General features: G+C 45.6%; 1 protein-coding gene across 1 annotated transcript in view; it reads right to left on the bottom strand.

Moving 5' to 3' along the window:
* Nucleotides 1–18,142, bottom strand: part of col28a1a (collagen, type XXVIII, alpha 1a) — a gene marked incomplete at its 5' end in the record, with an annotated part of 38,807 nt that overhangs the window by 10,458 nt on the left and 10,207 nt on the right. Inside the window, 17 exons of the mRNA XM_080787286.1 lie at nt 217–285; nt 2,011–2,079; nt 2,431–2,499; nt 3,043–3,114; nt 4,277–4,345; nt 4,604–4,675; nt 7,472–7,540; nt 9,037–9,105; nt 9,216–9,284; nt 9,410–9,478; nt 9,856–9,924; nt 11,342–11,410; nt 11,910–11,978; nt 12,624–12,677; nt 14,773–14,871; nt 15,258–15,301; nt 17,448–17,473. Of these exons, the coding sequence (XP_080643412.1) occupies nt 217–285; nt 2,011–2,079; nt 2,431–2,499; nt 3,043–3,114; nt 4,277–4,345; nt 4,604–4,675; nt 7,472–7,540; nt 9,037–9,105; nt 9,216–9,284; nt 9,410–9,478; nt 9,856–9,924; nt 11,342–11,410; nt 11,910–11,978; nt 12,624–12,677; nt 14,773–14,871; nt 15,258–15,301; nt 17,448–17,473 (1,126 nt within the window). The remainder of the gene's footprint in view (nt 1–216; nt 286–2,010; nt 2,080–2,430; nt 2,500–3,042; nt 3,115–4,276; nt 4,346–4,603; nt 4,676–7,471; nt 7,541–9,036; nt 9,106–9,215; nt 9,285–9,409; nt 9,479–9,855; nt 9,925–11,341; nt 11,411–11,909; nt 11,979–12,623; nt 12,678–14,772; nt 14,872–15,257; nt 15,302–17,447; nt 17,474–18,142) is intronic.

Genomic DNA, 18,142 nt, shown 5'->3' on the forward strand with positions numbered 1-18,142 from the left:
ACATTTCCCATCATGCACTGGGCCAAGCACAGCGTGCACCGGTATGATCGGTACGCCTGCAACTCGTCCAGTGAGAAAAGTTCCGACGTGCAAAAAAAAACTAAGTGCAATTGAAATGCGTACAGTTTGTGTGTGCGTGCGTGCAGTGCGTGCGCGCAGTGCGTGCACACAGTGTGTGCGTGCATGCAAGCGTGTGTGTGTGCATGCGTGACTCACCTCTGGTCCTGGGTATGCGTTTCCTTTTAACCCTTGAGGTCCCACCGGCCCAGGACCGCCTCTGTCCCCCTGTTGCATGTTGGGAGGAGAGACACACAGCGCCACACGGTGGTGAGACGCTAGAACAACAACGTTGTGTCCATGAGGAGAGACACAGCGCCACACGGTGGTGAGACACTATAGAACTACATCGTTGTGTCCATGAGGAGACACACAGCGCCACACGGTGGTGAGACACTATAGAACTACATCATTGTGTCTATGAGGAGACACACAGCGCCACACGGTGGTGAGACACTATAGAACTACATCGTTGTGTCTATGAGGAGAGACACACAGCGCCACACGGTGGTGAGACACTATAGAACTACATCATTGTGTCTATGAGGAGAGACACACAGCGCCACACGGTGGTGAGACACTATAGAACTACATCGTTGTGTCCATGAGGAGAGACACACAGCGCCACACGGTGGTGAGACACTATAGAACTACATCATTGTGTCTATGAGGAGACACACAGCGCCACACGGTGGTGAGACACTATAGAACTACATCGTTGTGTCCATGAGGAGACACACAGCGCCACACGGTGGTGAGACACTATAGAACTACATCGTTGTGTCCATGAGGGGAGACACACAGCGCCACACGGTGGTGAGACACTATAGAACTACATCATTGTGTCTATGAGGAGACACACAGCGCCACACGGTGGTGAGACACTAGAACTACATCATTGTGTCTATGAGGAGAGACACACAGCGCCACACGGTGGTGAGACACTATAGAACTACATCATTGTGTCTATGAGGAGAGACACAGCGCCACACGGTGGTGAGACACTAGAACAACATCGTTGTGTCCATGAGGAGACACACAGCGCCACACGGTGGTGAGACACTATAGAACTACATCGTTGTGTCCATGAGGAGACACACAGCGCCACACGGTGGTGAGACACTAGAACAACATCATTGTGTCTATGAGGGGAGACACACAGCGCCACACGGTGGTGAGACACTATAGAACTACATCATTGTGTCTATGAGGAGACACACAGCGCCACACGGTGGTGAGACACTATAGAACTACATCGTTGTGTCAATGAGGAGACACACAGCGCCACACGGTGGTGAGACACTATAGAACAACATCGTTGTGTCCATGAGGGGAGACACACAGCGCCACACGGTGGTGAGACACTATAGAACTACATCATTGTGTCTATGAGGGGAGACACAGCGCCACACGGTGGTGAGACACTAGAACAACATCGTTGTGTCCATGAGGGGAGAGACACACAGCGCCACACGGTGGTGAGACACTATAGAACTACATCATTGTGTCTATGAGGGGAGACACACAGCGCCACACGGTGGTGAGACACTATAGAACTACATCATTGTGTCCATGAGGGGAGACACACAGCGCCACACGGTGGTGAGACACTATAGAACTACATCGTTGTGTCCATGAGGAGAGACACACAGCGCCACACGGTGGTGAGACACTATAGAACTACATCATTGTGTCTATGAGGAGACACACAGCGCCACACGGTGGTGAGACGCTATAGAACTACATCATTGTGTCTATGAGGAGAGACACACAGCGCCACACGGTGGTGAGACGCTATAGAACTACATCATTGTGTCTATGAGGAGAGACACACAGCGCCACACGGTGGTGAGACGCTATAGAACTACATCGTTGTGTCTATGAGGAGACACACAGCGCCACACGGTGGTGAGACACTAGAACTACATGCAACGTCCAGTGACATTATGTTACCTTCGGCCCGGCGATCCCAACGCCGTGCTCTCCGACCGGTCCCGCTGGGCCCGCGGCTCCCACGTCTCCCTGGATACACAAATGGGACAGTATGTTTGTAGCCTAGCTTGCTAGCACTAGCGCTAGCACTAGCGCTAGCACTAGCACTAGCGCTAGCGCTAGCGCTAGCGCTATAGTGCTTGAAAGATACCACGTTAAAAAACAAGGTCTGTTTGGTTTCTATACTTGCTACATCAGCGAGCTACGTGGGATATAATTATGTGTCTGAAATCTGAAATAACTGCACTTGTGCTGTTCTGTGTGTGTGTGTGTGTGTGTGTGTGTGTGTGTGTGTGTGTGTGTGTGTGTGTGTGTGTGTGTGTGTGTGTGTGTGTGTGTGTGTGTGTGTGTGTGTGTGTGTGTGTGTGTGTGTGTGCGTACCTTAGGTCCTGGTAGGCCCCGTCCTGGAGGTCCCGGCAGGCCCATCCATCCCAGACTGCCCGGCTCCCCCTGGTGGACACAAACAACACCACAACGTGACCTTATGACCCCTGATGACATCATGACCAGGTGTACCCGTGACACATTTTTAAGGTCCCTTATTGTTGTGATCTGTCTTTATTAGTGTTGGAACCACAATATATTTATTGTCACACTTTATTATTCTTCCGGATTAACCTATACCTAACTTCCGCTGTGATTGGCCGAGCTTTGCATAACGTTTGTAATTGGCTGTTGTTGGTTTATGTAACCAATCTATGTTTTACAATCGTTTATAAAGACATAAATCCCCTTGCAGGGGCAGAAGACCAAACTATTCAAGCGTTATCAAATTACTGTTCAAGAGAGTCAAGAGAGTCGAGAGAGTCAAGACAGACAAAGGAAAATTGGACAGAGGTTGGAGCAAATATTGCTACTGCGGCAACAACACTTTGCTATTTTCCGAAATTGCGACTTTTCTAGTTTATATACGGACCTGGGATATGGCGCCCCCTAGCGTCGATGTACGTATATATACGGACTTGGGAAAAAAGAGTTAAACAGAACACGTACCTTGGCCCCTGCAGGTCCCACGGGGCCCAGGGCCCCCGGCAAGCCCCTGGGGCCACGGTTCCCCCTGTCCCCCTGGAAACAACACATTGCAACAGTTAGTTCCCCCTGGAAACAACTCATTACAACCATAGACATATATAAAGGCTATAGATGGCCCAGTGCACTGTGGGATGTGTAGTTCTATGTGTACTCTACCAGCCCATAGACGTTATATATAAAGGCTATAGATGGCCCAGTGCACTGTGGGATGTGTAGTTCTATGTACTCTAACCAGCCCATAGACGTTATATATAAAGGCTATAGATGGCCCAGTGCACTGTGGGATGTGTAGTTCTATGTGTGTACTCTACCAGCCCATAGACGTTATATATAAAGGCTATAGATGGCCCAGTGCACTGTGGGATGTGTAGTTCTATGTGTACTCTACCAGCCCATAGACGTTATATATAAAGGCTAGATGGCCCAGTGCACTGTGGGATGTGTAGTTCTATGTGTACTCTACCAGCCCATAGACGTTATATATAAAGGCTAGATGGCCCAGTGCACTGTGGGATGTGTAGTTCTATGTGTACTCTACCAGCCCATAGACTTTAAAGGCTAGATGGCTCAAGGCGGAGTCTCTGATTAAAAGTAAATTAACCCACAAAACTAGCGTCATTTAATTGTATTGTTGACCTATTTCTATAGTGCAACTTTCGTTCAACTTTGACCTCTCTGTCACATGGAACTATTGGCTGGCGAAGTCATTGATCTATTCTTCAAATTGACATATTATTATTGAACAAACATCTGAACTAACCGTCTAGGGCCAAACGTGCCCTGACAGGATGACAAATGACACGATTTTAAAGGTGAGACCTTTTGAAAGTTACCTTGGGTGGTGTGTGTGTGTGTGTGTGTGTGTGTGTGTGTGTGTGTGTGTGTGTGTGTGTGTGTGTGTGTGTGTGTGTGTGTGTGTGTGTGTGTGTGTGTGTGTGTGTGTGTGTGTGTGTGTGTGTGTGTGTGCGTGCGTGCGTGTGTGCACGTGTGTGTGCGTGCGTGCGATGTGTCAGAGGCTGACAGAAGGTGTGTAAACATTGACACTCCCAGTGTTCTTTGAGCTCACGTCGTATTTGCATATGTATTTCTGTGACTGTTTGTCTTGTCGTTAATCCAGGATGTTCCGTGATCACATTAAAGCTGCCGTGACTCAGACAGACATGGAGACAACGTGGAACCTTTGTGTGCATCTGACCTTTTCTCCGGGGACGCCTTTCCCGGGGACTCCCTCTAGGCCTCTGGATCCTGGTAATCCCATCTCCCCCTGGTGGAGAGAATTAGTATTACATTAATACGTACACACATTAATCACACATCTCCCCCTGGTGGAGAGAATTAGTATTACATTAATATATATGGTACGGAATGGTACGGTACAGTAGTTACAGTACAGTACAGTACAGTACAGTACAGTACAGTACAGTACAGTACAGTACAGTACAGTACAGTACAGTACTTGAGAGTAAAGCAATTAAGTATCTTTCCACAACTGGTGACCTTTGGCCCCCAGAAGGTCACTGACCTTTGGCCCCACAGCTCCGTCCTCACCAGGAATGCCAGGTATCCCAGCAGTGCCCTCAGGGCCCCCCTCCCCCTGTACACACACACACACACACACACACACACACACACACACACACACATGCAGAGCTGTCAATATTTCTGCTCAGATGTTTCATTTAAATCTGCTGTAACTTTGAAAAAACTTTTTTTTAAGTTAAGGAGCAATATTGATCATCATTGCTATAGAGTGTGTTTAGTAACAGTGTTAAATAGCTCTATATTGTGACAGTAATCATTGCTATAGTGTGTGTTCACTAACAGTGTTAAATATCTCTATAGTGTGACAGTAATCATTGCTATAGTGTGTGTTCAGTAACAGTGTTAAATAGCTCTATATTGTGACAGTAATCATTGCTATAGTGTGTGTTCAGTAACAGTGTTAAATAGCTCTATATTGTGACAGTAATCATCGCTATAGAGTGTGTTCAGTAACTGTTAAATAGCTCTATATTGTGACAGTAATCATTGCTATAGAGTGTGTTTCAGTAACAGTGTTAAATAGCTCTATATTGTGACAGTAATCATTGCTATAGTGTGTGTTCAGTAACTGTTAAATAGCTCTATATTGTGACAGTAATCATTGCTATAGAGTGTGTTCAGTAACTGTTAAATAGCTCTATATTGTGACAGTAATCATTGCTATAGTGTGTGTTCAGTAACTGTTAAATAGCTCTATATTGTGACAGTAATCATTGCTATAGTGTGTGTTTCAGTAACAGTGTTAAATAGCTCTATATTGTGACAGTAATCATTGCTATAGTGTGTGTTCAGTAACTGTTAAATAGCTCTATATTGTGACAGTAATCATTGCTATAGTGTGTGTTCAGTAACTGTTAAATAGCTCTATATTGTGACAGTAATCATTGCTATAGAGTGTGTTCAGTAACTGTTAAATAGCTCTATATTGTGACAGTAATCATTGCTATAGTGTGTGTTCAGTAACTGTTAAATAGCTCTATATTGTGACAGTAATCATTGCTATAGAGTGTGTTCAGTAACTGTTAAATAGCTCTATAGTGTGACAGTAATCATTGCTATAGAGTGTGTGTTCAGTAACGGTGTTAAATAGCTCTATATTGTGACAGTAATCATTGCTATAGAGTGTGTTCAGTAACGGTGTTAAATAGCTCTATATTGTGACAGTAATCATTGCTATAGTGTGTGTTTAGTAACAGTGTTAAATAGCTCTATATTGTGACAGTAATCATTGCTATAGAGTGTGTTCAGTAACTGTTAAATAGCTCTATATTGTGACAGTAATCATTGCTATAGAGTGTGTTCAGTAACTGTTAAATAGCTCTATATTGTGACAGTAATCATTGCTATAGAGTGTGTTCAGTAACTGTTAAATAGCTCTATATTGTGACAGTAATCATTGCTATAGTGTGTGTTCAGTAACAGTGTTAAATAGCTCTATATTGTGACAGTAATCATTGCTATAGAGTGTGTTCAGTAACGGTGTTAAATAGCTCTATATTGTGACAGTAATCATTGCTATAGTGTGTGTTCAGTAAACAGTGTTAAATAGCTCTATATTGTGACAGTAATCATTGCTATAGAGTGTGTTCAGTAACGGTGTTAAATAGCTCTATATTGTGACAGTAATCATTGCTATAGTGTGTGTTCAGTAAACAGTGTTAAATAGCTCTATATTGTGACAGTAATCATTGCTATAGAGTGTGTTCAGTAACAGTGTTAAATAGCTCTATATTGTGACAGTAATCATTGCTATAGAGTGTGTTCAGTAACAGTGTTAAATAGCTCTATAGTGTGACAGTAATCATTGCTATAGAGTGTGTTCAGTAACTGTTAAATAGCTCTATATTGTGACAGTAATCATTGCTATAGAGTGTGTTCAGTAACAGTGTTAAATAGCTCTATAGTGTGACAGTAATCATCGCTATAGAGTGTGTTCAGTAACTGTTAAATAGCTCTATAGTGTGACAGTAATCATTGCTATAGAGTGTGTTCATTAACAGTGTTAAATAGCTCTATATTGTGACAGTAATCATTGCTATAGAGTGTGTTCAGTAACAGTGTTAAATAGCTCTATAGTGTGACAGTAATCATTGCTATAGAGTGTGTTCAGTAACAGTGTTAAATAGCTCTATATTGTGACAGTAATCATTGCTATAGAGTGTGTTTCAGTAACAGTGTTAAATAGCTCTATAGTGTGACAGTAATCATTGCTATAGTGTGTTCAGTAACAGTGTTAAATAGCTCTATATTGTGACAGTAATCATTGCTATAGAGTGTGTTTCAGTAACAGTGTTAAATAGCTCTATATTGTGACAGTAATCATTGCTATAGAGTGTGTTCAGTAACAGTGTTAAATAGCTCTATAGTGTGACAGTAATCATTGCTATAGAGTGTGTTCAGTAACAGTGTTAAATAGCTCTATAGTGTGACAGTAATCATTGCTATAGAGTGTGTTCAGTAACAGTGTTAAATAGCTCTATATTGTGACAGTAATCATTGCTATAGAGTGTGTTCAGTAACACTGTTAAATAGCTCTATATTGTGACAGTAATCATTGCTATAGAGTGTGTTCAGTAACACTGTTAAATAGCTCTATATTGTGACAGTAATCATTGCTATAGAGTGTGTTCAGTAACAGTGTTAAATAGCTCTATATTGTGACATTAATCATCGCTATAGAGTGTGTTCAGTAACTGTTAAATAGCTCTATATTGTGACAGTAATCATCGTTATGTGAATTATAGATAGAGTTATAGATAGAGTGTGTGTTCAGTAACAGTGGTCTCTCCAGTTCTTTAATGAACGGTTTCTCATCCAATCAGGAGTGAGCTGAGGGGCGGGGCCTCACCTTGGGTCCGGGCTCCCCCAGGCCCCTCTCCCCCGGCGGGCCGGACTCCCCCGGGAACCCTTGGTCCCCCTGCAGGCACAGGGCAGAACTGCACGTTAGTTAAGGTCAGGCAACGGTTAATGGACTATAGAGACTAAACTAGACTAAAAGTAAAACTAGGGATGTCCCGATAATACACTTTAAAACTAGGGATGTCCCGATAATACACTTTAAAACTAGGGATGTCCCGATAATACACTTTTTTTTGTTCCCGATCCGATACCAGAGAATTATATTTATAATGATTAGGAAAAAGACAACTACTTATTTTAACTCGTGCTGTGTTTATAGCAGACTCCAAAGCAAACTCCACATGCCCCGACATTTTATCTACCTGCCAGATAGTGTCGGCCCCTTACCCCCTGTGTGGGATCACTGGTTAGACTGGCATAGTGTCAACCCCTTACCCCTGTGTGGGATCACTGGTTAGACTGGCATAGTGTCAACCCCCTTACCCCCTGTGTGGGATCACTGGTTAGACTGGCATAGTGTCGACCCCTTACCCCTGTGTGGGATCGCTGGTTAGACTGGCATAGTGTCAGCCCCTTACCCCTGTGTGGGATCACTGGTTAGACTGGCATAGTGTCGACCCCTTACCCCTGTGTGGGATCACTGGTCAGACTGGCATAGTGTCAACCCCCTTACCCCTGTGTGGGATCACTGGTTAGACTGGCATAGTGTCAACCCCCTTACCCCTGTGTGGGATCACTGGTCAGACTGGCATAGTGTCAACCCCCTTACCCCTGTGTGGGATCACTGGTTAGACTGGCATAGTGTCAACCCCTTACCCCTGTGTGGGATCGCTGGTTAGACTGGCATAGTGTCGACCCCCTTACCCCTGTGTGGGATCGCTGGTTAGACTGGCATAGTGTCGACCCCTTACCCCTGTGTGGGATCACTGGTTAGACTGGCATAGTGTCAACCCCTTACCCCTGTGTGGGATCGCTGGTTAGACTGGCATAGTGTCGACCCCCTTACCCCTGTGTGGGATAGTTAGACTGGCATAGTGTCGACCCCTTACCCCTGTGTGGGATCGCTGGTTAGACTGGCATAGTGTCAACCCCTTACCCCTGTGTGGGATCGCTGGTTAGACTGGCATAGTGTCGACCCCTTACCCCTGTGTGGGATAGTTAGACTGGCATAGTGTCGACCCTTTATTACCCCTGTGTGGGATCACTGGTTAGACTGGCATAGGGTCGACCCCTTACCCCTGTGTGGGATCACTGGTTAGACTGGCATAGGGTCGACCCCTTACCCCTGTGTGGGATCACTGGTTAGACTGGCATAGTGTCGACCCCTTACCCCTGTGTGGGATCACTGGTTAGACTGGCATATTCGCCGATACCGCACGCAACGATTTCACGCGTGAATACGCTTCGACTTCTCTGTGTGTGCCGGAAGAAAAACAAAATGCAGGTCTCGTTGATTGGTTGAACCACTGCCCGCTGATTGGTTGAACCACTGCCCGCTGCCACCAACCCGAGGTCCAATGATGACCCCACGGCCCGGAGGGCCTCTCGTCTTACCTTAGGTCCAATGATCCCCAGGCCCGGAGGTCCCCTGGGCCCCGAGGGCCCGGCGGGGCCCTGGTCTCCCTGAAAGCACACAGACGGACCACAGTTCATAAAGATACCGGCTCCTCATTGGTTAATAAAGATGTGTCTCCTTGGATACCAGCTCCTCATTGGTTAATACAGATGTTTACCTTGTCTCCTTGGATACCGGCTCCTGGAAATCCCATCAGCCCTGGAAGGCCGGGGGCTCCTGAAGTTCCCTGGAAGGTCAGAGGTCAAAGGTCAGACAGAGGTCATGTCTTGTTATAACACTGTGAACAGCGAGAGGTCCAATCCTAAAGGTCAGAGGTCATGATATACCTCCCAGCCATGGGGTCAATCCTACCTGGTCACCTTTGACCCCGAGCCCCGGCGGTCCGCGGCTGCCCTTTTGACCCTCGTAACCGCGGTCCCCCTTTGATGATGTCACACACACACACACACACGCACACGCACGCACACGCACACGCACACGCACATGCACACGCACACGCACACACACACACAGGGAACAATAATATGTCAGGAAGGGACTAGTGGACAAAAAGTCATTTTACACTTGGTTGCATGCTGAAAAGAGCAGATCTACAAACTACAACACAGTGTAGATCGGCTATTTTCAGCAAGCGTAAAATCAGTCGTTACGACGGCATCAGGGCCTCGCCAAAATGCATTTTGTTCGACTAAATCACCTGTAGATTTAGTCGACTAAAACTAGACAAACACTAAGACATTCCAGGTGACTATAAAATGTGACTAAAACTAAATGAGAACTATTGAAGAGAATCTTACTTTAGTTCCAGGTAGACCTTCTCCGGCGAAGCCCTGAGGTCCCTGACTCCCAGGAGGTCCCGGGGGTCCCTGGAGATGAGATGAGATGAGAAACACACGTCTGGAACGTTTGGTTGTGAGAAGGAGAGGAACTTATACGCTTTTAGCTTCAGCCTGTTCTCTGTGAACGCCCTCTTGTGGCTGTTTTCTTTCTTTTCATTGTTGATGTATAATTTGTACTTAATTTGTAAAACTAAAGCTAAACAAAATGCATAATTCTGGTCAAAATGAAGCTGCAGGCTTCCAAGGTGTTGTATGTATGGTCATGCCATACCATCAGTCCACCAGTAGATGGAGCTGTGGTTACAGTTTTGCTATGGCCACAGCCAGGACAGGTTCAAAAGGGTTCACTTCCTGTCTGGAGGTAGAAATGCATCCATGTTGTGTCTGTGTGTCTGTTGTTCTGTTCACTTTGTGTCTGTTGTTCTGTTCACTGTGTGTCTGATGTTCTGTTTACTGTGTGTCTGTTGTTCTGTTCACTGTGTGTCTGATGTTCTGTTTACTGTGTCTGTTCTGCAGATCTGGAGGTAAAGAATGGAGTAAATCCATAAAGAACCTGCTCTACAGGTGAGTTCATTCATTACAACTACTGAGTGTTTGCTGGGAGTAGAGCGCCACCTTGTGGACAGCCCGTTCAATGCCGTCTTTCATTATCGTTGTCAGGCAGAAACATGTCATTATTTCAGCTTTTATTTATTTAAATGATGTCGTGCCAAAGTAGCAAAAACAGCAGATCTATAATGTATAGACGATCGCTGAACCATTTTGAAAGTTGTTTGTGTTTTAATCAATTAATATCGAAGCAACTAACGACAGCTTGTCCCTATACAGACCCACACCCTCCATCTGGACTCACCATGGGTCCCTATACAGACCCACACCCTCCATCTGGACTCACCATGGGTCCCTACAGACCCACACCCTCCATCTGGACTCACCATGGGTCCCTATACAGACCCACACCCTCCATCTGGACTCACCATGGGTCCCTATACAGACCCACACCCTCCATCTGGACTCACCATGGGTCCCTATACAGACCCACACCCTCCATCTGGACTCACCATGGGTCCCTATACAGACCCACACCCTCCATCTGGACTCACCATGGGTCCCTATACAGACCCACACCCTCCATCTGGACTCACCGTGGGTCATGCCTGACCAACACCCTCCATCTGGACTCACCGTGGGTCCTGCCTGACCAACACCCTCCTGCCTGACCAACACCCTCCATCTGGACTCACCGTGGGTCCATAGAGACCCACACCCTCCATCTGGACTCACCGTGGGTCCATAGAGACCCACACCCTCCATCTGGACTCACCGTGGGTCCTGCCTGACCAACACCCTCCATCTGGACTCACCGTGGGTCCTGCCTGACCAACACCCTCCATCTGGACTCACCGTGGGTCCTGCCTGACCAACACCCTCCATCTGGACTCACCGTGGGTCCTGCCTGACCAACACCCATGGCTCCAGCCGGGCCGGATCGTCCTTGGTTCCCCTTGTCTCCCTAAAGAAGACAGAAGGTCAAAGGTCAGTGGTTGGCTGGTTTCACACTAGATGGTTCGTATAGTTGTTTTTCTGCCGCATATCGAATTTCGGAGAACATAAGAAAATTAATTAAAAAAAAAATCAACCTGGCTTTATGTCAATCACGTTTTGCACCCTCTGCACTGCCGCTGCTATAGTTCATCCATAATATACTCTTTTTTCGGACTGGGTCTTACTCGACTAAATATCAAAATCTTGTTGAACACACACAACGATGTAAATTTAATTGAAATGAATTGACATTCTAGTTCGAGTTGGAGTTGGAGTGAATTGAATTGAATTGAATTGAATTGGATTGAATTGAATTGAATTGAATTGAATTGAATTGAATTGAATTGAATTGAATTGAATTGGATTGGGTTGGGTTGGATTGGATTGGATTGGATTGAATTGGAATTGGAATTTGAATTGAATTGAATTGAATTGCATTGCATTGCATTGCATTGCATTGAGGTCACCTTGGGTCCAGGGAATCCAACGCCCGCGTCTCCTGGGGGTCCAGTGGCTCCGCCCGGTCCACGGTCACCCTTTAGTGAGACGACATCATCATTACATCACCTCTATAAGCACCCTCATTAACATATTAGATTCATTACATCACCTCTATAACCACCCTCATTAACATGTTAGATTCATTACATCACCTCTATAACCACCCTCATTAACATATTAGATTCATTACATCACCTCTATAAGCACCCTCATTAACATATTAGATTCATTACATCACCTCTATAACCACCCTCATTAACATATTAGATTCATTACATCACCTCTATAACCACCCTCATTAACATATTAGATTCATTACATCACCTCTATAACCACCCTCATTAACATATTAGATTAATTACATCACCTTTATAAGCACCCTCATTAACATGTTAGATTCATTACATCACCTTCATAAGCACCCTCATTAACATATTAGATTCATTACATCACCTTTATAAGCACCCTCATTAACATGTTAGATTCATTACATCACCTTTATAAGCACTCTCATTAACATGTTAGATTCATTACATCACCTTTATAAGCACCCTAACTACATGTATGTATTCCGATAGCGATATATGCTACCGATTAATCGCGCATCCCTAATAATTAATAATAATAATCATGTTTTAACCATAAAGCCGTTAATTGGAATGAATGCTTTTCGGTCTTACTTTGGGTCCCATTGGTCCTTCACTCCCCTGGTCCCCCTGCTCTCCTCTCACCCCCTGGAAACACACGCACACGCACACGCACGCACACACACACACACACACGCACACACACACACACACACACACACGCACACGCACACGCACACACACACACAGACAGATCTCCGTCAATGCCAGGGAATGTATTAGTGGTTTTGTACATGCTTCATCTGTCTCTCTCCACGGCAGTGGATCAGCGGTAGAGTGGCCGGTAGAGAGGCCCGGTGCCCGGTTCGATCCCATGTGGGCTCCCCCCCCCCCCCCCCCCCACCCCAGAGTCAGTGTCCTTGAGCAAGACTCTGAACCCCTGATTGCTCCTGATGTGCAGGTTTGTGCCTTGCATGGTTTCACACATGCCATCGGTGCGTTTAAATGTAATGCACAATGTATATTATGTAAAGGTGTGTGCACGTGCGTTTGCACGTGCGTGTGCATGTGCATGTGCGTGTGTGAATGGGTGAATGTAATGCACAATCTATGTAAAGGTGTGTGGTGTGTGTGTGTGTGTGTGTGTGTGTGTGTGTGTGCATGTGTGTGTGTAATGCACAATCTATGTGGCTTTGGATAAAAGCGATATAAATATATAAATATATAAATATATAAATATATATACCCTGCACCTGCACTGTGTTATGATTCTATGAACCTTGAACCTTGACCCTTGAGCCTTAAATGACCCTATGGGGGGGGGGGGGGCGGGCAACATGCTTAAGGAGAGGAGAGAGAATGGATAACATGGGGAGAGAGAGAGAGAGAGAGAGAGAGAGAGAGAGAATGGATAACATGGGGGAGAGAGAGAGAGAGAGGAGAGAGAGAGAGAGAGAATGGATAACATGGGGGGGAGAGAGAGAGAGAGAGAGAGAGAGAGAGAGAGAGAGAGAGAGAGAGCGGTAGAGAGACCATGGATAACATGGGGGGAGAGAGAGAGAGAGAGAGAGCGGGTAGAGAGACCATGGATAACATGCTAATCCTACAGAACACAGTCTGCTCGGTGACAAAGCTCCCGTGGTTCACATGGCAGCGTTGGGGCGAGAGACATTGGAACGGGATGAGTTTCTAATCCCTGCATCACATTCCATGAGTGCACAGCTCTCTCTCTCTCTCTCTCTCTGTGTGTGTGTGTGTGTGTGTGTGTGTGTGTGTGTGTGTGTGTGTGTGTGTGTGTGTGTGTGTGTGTGTGTGTGTGTGTGTGTGTGTGTGTGTGTGTGTTCGAGCGCAGCGCGGATGTGAAGGATGGACACAGGGTGGTTGTATTGGGGTCAGTGATGGACACAGGGTGGTTGTATTGGGGTCAGTGATGGACACAGGGTGGTTGTATTGGGTCTACAGGGTCAGTGATGGACACAGGGTGGTTGTATTGGGTCTACAGGGTCAGTGATGGACACAGGGTGGTTGTATTGGGGTCAGTGATGAACACAGGGTGGTTGTATTGGGTCTACAGGGTCAGTGATGGACACAGGGTGGTTGTATTGGGTCAGTGATGGACACAGGGTGGTTGTATTGGGTCAGTGATGGACACAGGGTGGTTGTATTGGGGCCAGTGATGGACACAGGGTGGTTGTATTGGGTCAGTGATGGACACAGGGTGGTTGTATTGGGTCAGTGATGGACACAGGGTGGTTGTATTGGGGCCAGTGATGGACACAGGGTGGTTGTATTGGGTCAGTGATGGACACAGGGTGGTTGTATTGGGGCCAGTGATGGACACAGGGTGGTTGTATTGGGTCAGTGATGGACACAGGGTGGTTGTATTGGGTCTATAGGGCCAGTGATGGACACAGGGTGGTTGTATTGGGTCTACAGGGCCAGTGATGGACACAGGGTGGTTGTATTGGGACTACAGGGTCAGTGATGGACACAGGGTGGTTGTATTGGGGTCAGTGATGGACACAGGGTGGTTGTATTGGGTCTACAGGGCCAGTGATGGACATAGGGTGGTTGTATTGGGTCAGTGATGGACACAGGGTGGTTGTATTGGGGTCAGTGATGGACACAGGGTGGTTGTATTGGGTCAGTGATGGACACAGGGTGGTTGTATTGGGGTCAGTGATGGACACAGGGTGGTTGTATTGGGTCAGTGATGGACACAGGGTGGTTGTATTGGGTCTACAGGGCCTGTGATGGACACAGGGTGGTTGTATTGGGTCAGTGATGGACACAGGGTGGTTGTATTGGGGTCAGTGATGGACACAGGGTGGTTGTATTGGGTCTACAGGGCCAGTGATGGACACAGGGTGGTTGTATTGGGTCTACAGGGCCAGTGATGGACACAGGGTGGTTGTATTGGGGTCAGTGATGGACACAGGGTGGTTATATTGGGGCCAAGTGGTTGAAGATGGATGCATGATGGATTGGGGCGATAATTATACGTATCCAAAAATGTCTGAGAAGCAGCTGTGCTACTTTTGACTAAAACACACAAGCGACACTTCTGTCCCTCAAAGGAGGTGTTTGGATGCTGTCAGTCACCCTGGTCTCAATCAGCTGCACGTGTTCAATCAGCTGTTATGAGCTTGTAGATCTGCTGTTTTTCAATAGCCAAAGTGTAGCGTAATGCTTAAAACACCAAAAGGCGTTAAATAAATCCAAACTCACCTGCTCTCTCTGGGGCCTCGTGGTCCCGCCGTTCCAGCCAAACCCTGAGAGACGAGAGCAGAAAACATCACATAATGACGTGTCTGTTTACAGTAAATGTACAGTACAGTAGAGTAGAGTAGAGTAGAGTAGAGTAGAGTAGAGTAGAGTAGAGTAGCCACTATGCTACTGTTTACAGTAAACCATAGAGTATTACAGTATAATAAACAAAGACCTACTTGTTCTCCTTTCATCCCAGGGGCTCCACACTCTCCTCGCTCCCCCTAGAGAGAGAGAGAGAGAGAGACAGAGAGAGAGAGAGAGAGAGAGAGAGAGAGAGAAGAGAGAGAGACAGAGAGGACAGAGAGAGAGAGAGACAGACAGAGAGAGAGAGAGAGAGACAGAGAGAGATGAGAGGAGAGAGAGAGAGGAGAAGAGAGAGAGAGAGAGAGAGAGAGAGAGAGAGAGAGAGAGAGAGAGAGAGAGAGAGAGAGAGAGAGAGAGAGAGAGAGACCGTCCTCCAGTCATCATTAGGCAGATATTTCTTTAAACAACATTTCTTTACAAAAATGTTTAGATTTGAATTATGGTGAGAACGATGGCTTCCATTTCCGCATTGCATAAAGTGAATGGCAGATCGAGTGGCAGAGTGAGTTTAATGTCGTTTAAAGTAATTTAATGCAATCAATAGGACTTTTCTGATTGATGTCTGGGCTGTCGAGGACAGGAAGTAGTTTTGTGACACTCAGTAGACGTTCCCGCATAACTTCCAGGTATGACGATGATGTCACGCGCATAGCCTCCATAGAGCGTCGCAGTCCCGCCCCCTCGAGAGACCCGGAAAATAAATCGCCGTTCATTTTCCCTCATAGGCATTTCTTAAAGTATTTATTTAAAGACGGTTCTCGCCACGGACAAAGCCAACTCGGATCGTGACAAATCATGACAATGAACACAATGTTTTGGGCCGATCAAATCATTAGAAAGAAGAAAAGAAAGTCAGGAGACCACACTATTTGTTTTGTTTTTCTTCTTATAAATGATTTGATCGTCCCAAAACATTGTGTTCATTGTCATGATTTGTCACGATCCGAGTTGGCTTTGTCCGCGGCGTAACCGTCTTTAAATAAATACTTAAGAAATGCCTATATGGGACAAATGCATTGGGATTTATTTCCTGGGCCACTCGTTGTTCTGAAAGGGGGAGGGACTGCGACGCTCTATAGCTGAATATAGGAGGGGTTTGGGGACATCCAGACCTCTATAGCTGAATATAGGAGGGGTTTGGGGACATCCAGACCATCTATAGCTGAATATAGGAGGGGTTTGGGGACATCCAGACCTCTATAGCTGAATAGGAGGGGTTTGGGAACATCCAGACCATCTATAGCTGAATATAGGAGGGGTTTGGGGACATCCAGACCTCTATAGCTGAATATAGGAGGGGTTTGGGGACATCCAGACCTCTATAGCGAATATAGGAGGGGTTTAGGGACATCCAGACCATCTGTAGCTGAATATAGGAGGGGTTTGGGGGACATCCAGACCATCTGTAGCTGAATATAGGAGGGGTTTGGGGACATCCAGACCTCTATAGCTGAATATAGGAGGGGTTTGGGGACATCCAGACCATCTGTAGCTGAATATAGGAGGGTTTGGGACATCCAGACCATCTGTAGCTGAATATAGGAGGGGTTTTGGGGACATCCAGACCTCTATAGCTGAATATAGGAGGGGTTTGGGGACATCCAGACATCTGTAGCTGATTATAGGAGGGGTTTGGGGACATCCAGACCTCTGTAGCTGAATATAGGAGGGGTTTGGGAACATCCAGACCTCTATAGCGAATATAGGAGGTGGTTTTGGGGACATCCAGACCATCTGTAGCTGAATATAGGAGGGGTTTGGGGACATCCAGACCTCTGTAGCTGAATATAGGAGGGGTTTGGGGACATCCAGACCATCTGTAGCTGAATATAGGAGGGGTTTGGGGACATCCAGACCTCTGTAGCTGAATATAGGAGGGGTTTGGGGACATCCAGACCATCTGTAGCTGAATATAGGAGGGGTTTGGGGACATCCAGACCTCTATAGCTGAATATAGGAGTGGTTTGGGGACATCCAGACCATCTGTAGCTGAATATAGGAGGGGTTTGGGGACATGCTTCATAGGACCTGTTAAATGATTTGTAGACATGGAAACAGTCCTACCTTTCACCTCTGAGACCAGGTCGACCCTGCAGAGAAAGGGACATTTTATATCTGAGTTATTTGTACCAAATATATGCAATATTTACGTAGTGTAAAATGTTTAGCAGGACGGTAGGTCTCATGCACACAGAAGGACCTTCCAGCTTACTGAATCATGTACACACTTTGATATTCTCTTCACCGTCTGAAGCATGTACACACTTTGATATTTCTCTTCACAGTCTGAACTGTAAATTAATCATGTCTTTGTTGAATTAATGCAAAGCTGACCAAAAATAATTACACTCCAGTGAGTGTAGAACTGGTACAGTATGAGATTTAATAATCATCCAATTTATGAATTAAACTCTAGTGTAGTACTGCTAATAATCATCTAATTTATGAATTAAACTCTAGTGTAGTACTGCTAATAATCATCCAATTTATGAATTCAACTCTAGTGTAGTACTGCTGTATGAGATGTAATAATCATCTACTTTATGAATTAAACTCTAGTGTAGTACTGCTAATAATCATCCAATTTATGAATTCAACTCTAGTGTAGTACTGCTGTATGAGATGTAATAATCATCTACTTTATGAATTAAACTCTAGTGTAGTACTGCTAATAATCATCCAATTTATGAATTCAACTCTAGTGTAGTACTGCTAATAATCATCTAATTTATGAATTCAACTCTAGTGTAGTACTGCTA

This window comes from Protomyctophum bolini (assembly GCF_963924005.1).
Source record: "Protomyctophum bolini genome assembly, chromosome: 17".
In the NCBI taxonomy this organism is placed as follows: domain Eukaryota; kingdom Metazoa; phylum Chordata; class Actinopteri; order Myctophiformes; family Myctophidae; genus Protomyctophum; species Protomyctophum bolini.